Source organism: Ostrinia nubilalis, chromosome 23 (assembly GCF_963855985.1).
Source record: "Ostrinia nubilalis chromosome 23, ilOstNubi1.1, whole genome shotgun sequence".
Taxonomy (NCBI): domain Eukaryota; kingdom Metazoa; phylum Arthropoda; class Insecta; order Lepidoptera; family Crambidae; genus Ostrinia; species Ostrinia nubilalis.
The window spans coordinates 2285001-2288642 of NC_087110.1; the positions used below are offsets into that span (position 1 = coordinate 2285001).

Below are 3642 nucleotides of genomic sequence, written 5' to 3' on the forward strand. Positions count from 1 at the left end.
ATGAATTATCAAAGGGGGACTATCTCTACTGACCTGTTCCAGCTTTTTCTTCAGCTCATCTGTATCGTTGGGGAAGGCTACGTTGTTTCAATCACCGTGTGGCACGTCATTCAAATCCAATTCGGAACGCACTGGCAACGCTTATCTCTCTCTCTCTCTCTCTCCTCTCTCTCTCTCTCTCTCTCTACTGACCTGTTCCAGCTGCTCCAGCTCCTTCTCCAGCTCGTCCTCGTCGATGTCGTTGGGGAAGGCCACGTTGTTGCTGATCGCGTCCGTGATCTCCCGCGATATGTCGTGCTGCTCCGCTATGTCGTCCATTATGTCGTGGACTTTGTCTACGTCGCTGGAGAAATAAAAATTAATTGATTAAAAATGCGTTAGAGATTGAGGAAAATAAAACACGAATCGCGCACAATCAAAAGACTAACGCCCGTATTCATAAACACTACTATGAGGTCTCACAATGCGCGTAGACGCACAAGGTGAGGCACGAACCAATCATAGAGTTCTATTCAACGCTGTGCGTTCGATTTGCTGCTTCACTTAAGCAGGCATTGTTTGTGAATACGGGCGTAAGTGCGGTTTTCGATTGTCTTGAAGGATGGGATTGAATCAGTACCAAAAAAGCATAATCTCAGAAGGAATTAAAACTTGGTTAGTTTTATGGAACGAGAATTAAAAGTTTTTAAAATAAGTTGCCTTGGAACACTTTGAAGGTTTGGTCATTGGTTTCCAGTACGAAATATTGCAAAGAAACACACGCTTTGCAATGTTCATAAAAAAACACTAGTTGTAATGGATTTGATTGGAACTTGGCGGCGCACTGTAGCGGACGAAGCGAAGAAGATCGGCAAGACCTGGAGCGAGATCAAGCGAGAAGCTCAAGACTGAACGAGATGGAGGACTGTTGTGGACGCCCTCTGCCCCATCTAGGGGACATAGGACCTTAAGTCAAGTAAGTCAATGGATTTGATTATAAAAATTTAAAATGACCATTCAGTAAGCCCTTACAATTGAATCAACCCAAGTTCTATGATGAGTTGTCTCCAACAGATGTTTAATTATTAGGTCATGATCATGAACTATGATTTGGCTAGTTGAGAAACTACAGAATGGTACTCATTCATTAGTGATACTATTGTTATTAATTAGGTAGGTATTTTTGATTTTATAAATCAAACTCCTAAAAAACTGTCTTAAGTCCAAAACAGGCTTTTAATAAAGTGGGCTGTGGTGCTATTTGTATTTAAGAGGTTGTATTATTGTTCACAGAATAATTTTGATGCATATCATTGTCAGACTGCCAAGGCTATTCAAAATGAAAAAAATACTTTCAAAACAATTGTTTTAAAAGCAATTTCAACAAATCATTCTATCACAATACATAATTTAGTCCATCTGAACCTTCAACAATTAGCAAGCAAACTGATATTTTGTTTAATACCTTAAGAGAAATAAATCGATGAAAAAGAAGTAAACATACATCAAGCATCAAGCCAGATATAAATATAAAGTTTTATAACATACATATCCTTGTGAGCGAGTTTCATCGCATTAGCAGCATCCTTCATCGTGTTGAGGACCTGTGCGTTAGTGGTGGCTCCCTCCAGGGCCTCCCTCTGTGCTTCTATCTGTGTAAGAGTGCCATCAATCTGGGTGAGCTGCTTTTCATAGCGCTTCTTGCGTTTTAGGGCGGCAATTGCAGCTGGAAAAAGGTCACATTATAATTTTAATAAAGACGTTTTTAAACTTTACAAAGCACATAAAAATTAAAATTCATAAAATTCATTTATTTTTGCAAATAGGCTTTTAAAAAGCACTTTTACCCGTCCCAATATTAACCCTACCACTGCTTCGGGACAATAAATGGGCCAGTGCTGATAAGAAGCAGCGCAAGAAACTCAGTCACTATTGTCAGCCTCCTTTTCAAGGGTTTACAGTCTTCAAAATATACAAATTATAGTCATAAGCATCGATGCGAGCTAGGTAGTTAAACATTCCAAACATTTTATCCGTTAAGCTAGCACCCATAACACAAGCATTAAGTTGCTTACTTTGAGGCTAGCTGGCGATGTGTGAAATTGTCTAAAGATTTATTTATTTATTTATTTTATTTATTTTTATCTTTTATATAATCATCAACTTTATAGTAGCCCTTTCTCATTAAGGTGCTTTTGATATTATGTGCTTTAAATTTATGAATGGGCAATTCTACAACAGTTTGTGGTAATTTATTGAAAAGTTTAATACATTTCCCCATAAACGAAATCTTGTGCAGTCTGAAATTTGGAACGGCAAGTTTATTTTTGTTTCTTGTATTGAACTTGTGTAAATCACTCTTTCTAGTAAATTGCTCTATTTTAAATAAATAAATACAAGTTTAAATAAATATTTTACTACACAAGTTCTAGGTTCTGTAGGTAGGTTTTAATCGATTTAGTAAAAAAACCTACAATCAACATAGCGTTGTTGCACAGGTTATCTATAGTAATATTATGTGTCATCAACTCAGTAAGATGACAAATAAAATGATCAATTGTATACATACAAGTTGGTGGGAAAATCAATTACATTAAAAACTAGAAGATCAGTATACCTGTAGCTGCTAGATCAAATAATTTGTAGTTAGGTTTTAATGGCTATTATGATACTTATACGGATGGTAACAAGGTCAAGTCAACAAAAGAAATTGGATCTCACTCAAGATCAGTTATTATAGTAGATTTTTACCTCTTTTGTTCTTCGTTCCATTTTTCCTAGCAGTCTGTATCTCAGTTTCTATTTTCCTCTCTAAAAACTCTTGTTTCTTTATCAACAACTCCTCAGTTTCACGTAATTTTTGGATAGCTTCGTGCGTAGTTGGCCCTTTTTCCTCCTTCTTCCCACCGAATATTTTGCCTAGAAAACTCATCGTGAGCTACTATATTTAACTAAGATCTAGAGTTCTTAAGGGTTTCCCAAATTTTACACTTATTTTACGGTAAAACAACGTAATCGCATTACAATCCGATGAATCCGATTTCCAACAAAATTCGCCTATTTCGCAGACGACGTATGCGTCATCGCAGCTCCATTCAAAACCTGCTACAACATTATTTTATCTGCGACAACATCGCGCCTCCTGAAATGTAAACAAATATTCTTTTTAATTCAGTTTTAACTTTTTAGAGTATACTAATTGAATATTTTATGAAAACAATACATAAAATGGACCATATTAGGTAAAATTAAATAATTCAGAAATATATTTTACCTAAAATAACGGATTTTAGTTTTGGTCTCAGAACGTGCCTCATTAACAGGCCGTCTTCTGTCAAAGTATTACCTTACTACTTTCAATTGACCTCTCTTTACGAAGAAAATATGCGGCGAATGCGACGTCTGTAATTTAGTTGTGTATTAAAAACGTTCAAAATACCCAAAAAAAAGGTGTTATTTCTCAGAAAAAAGGAATGGAAAATGTAAAATCACTTAGGACTTGTTCTTGTATTTCTGCTGAATACGTTTACCAAAATACCAGTTATGGACAGTAAATGCTTTAAGACACTCTCGTACTTACTTTATTTAGGTGGAGTGGATTAAACTGTAATTTATTTACACATGTTCTGAACGTAGCTATTAAACGTCAAACTGAATGTCTAA

General features: G+C 35.8%; 1 protein-coding gene across 1 annotated transcript in view; it reads right to left on the reverse strand.

Annotated features, from left to right (window-relative positions):
- Positions 1 to 3073, reverse strand: part of LOC135083311 (charged multivesicular body protein 4b) — an 8887-nt gene extending 5814 nt beyond the window's left edge. Inside the window, exons 1-3 of the mRNA XM_063978053.1 lie at positions 2731 to 3073; positions 1528 to 1705; positions 193 to 343 (exon numbers count right to left, since the gene is read on the reverse strand). Coding sequence (XP_063834123.1) covers positions 193 to 343; positions 1528 to 1705; positions 2731 to 2911 — 510 coding nt within the window. The 5' untranslated portion in view covers positions 2912 to 3073. The remainder of the gene's footprint in view (positions 1 to 192; positions 344 to 1527; positions 1706 to 2730) is intronic.
- Positions 3074 to 3642: the final 569 nt, after the last annotated feature.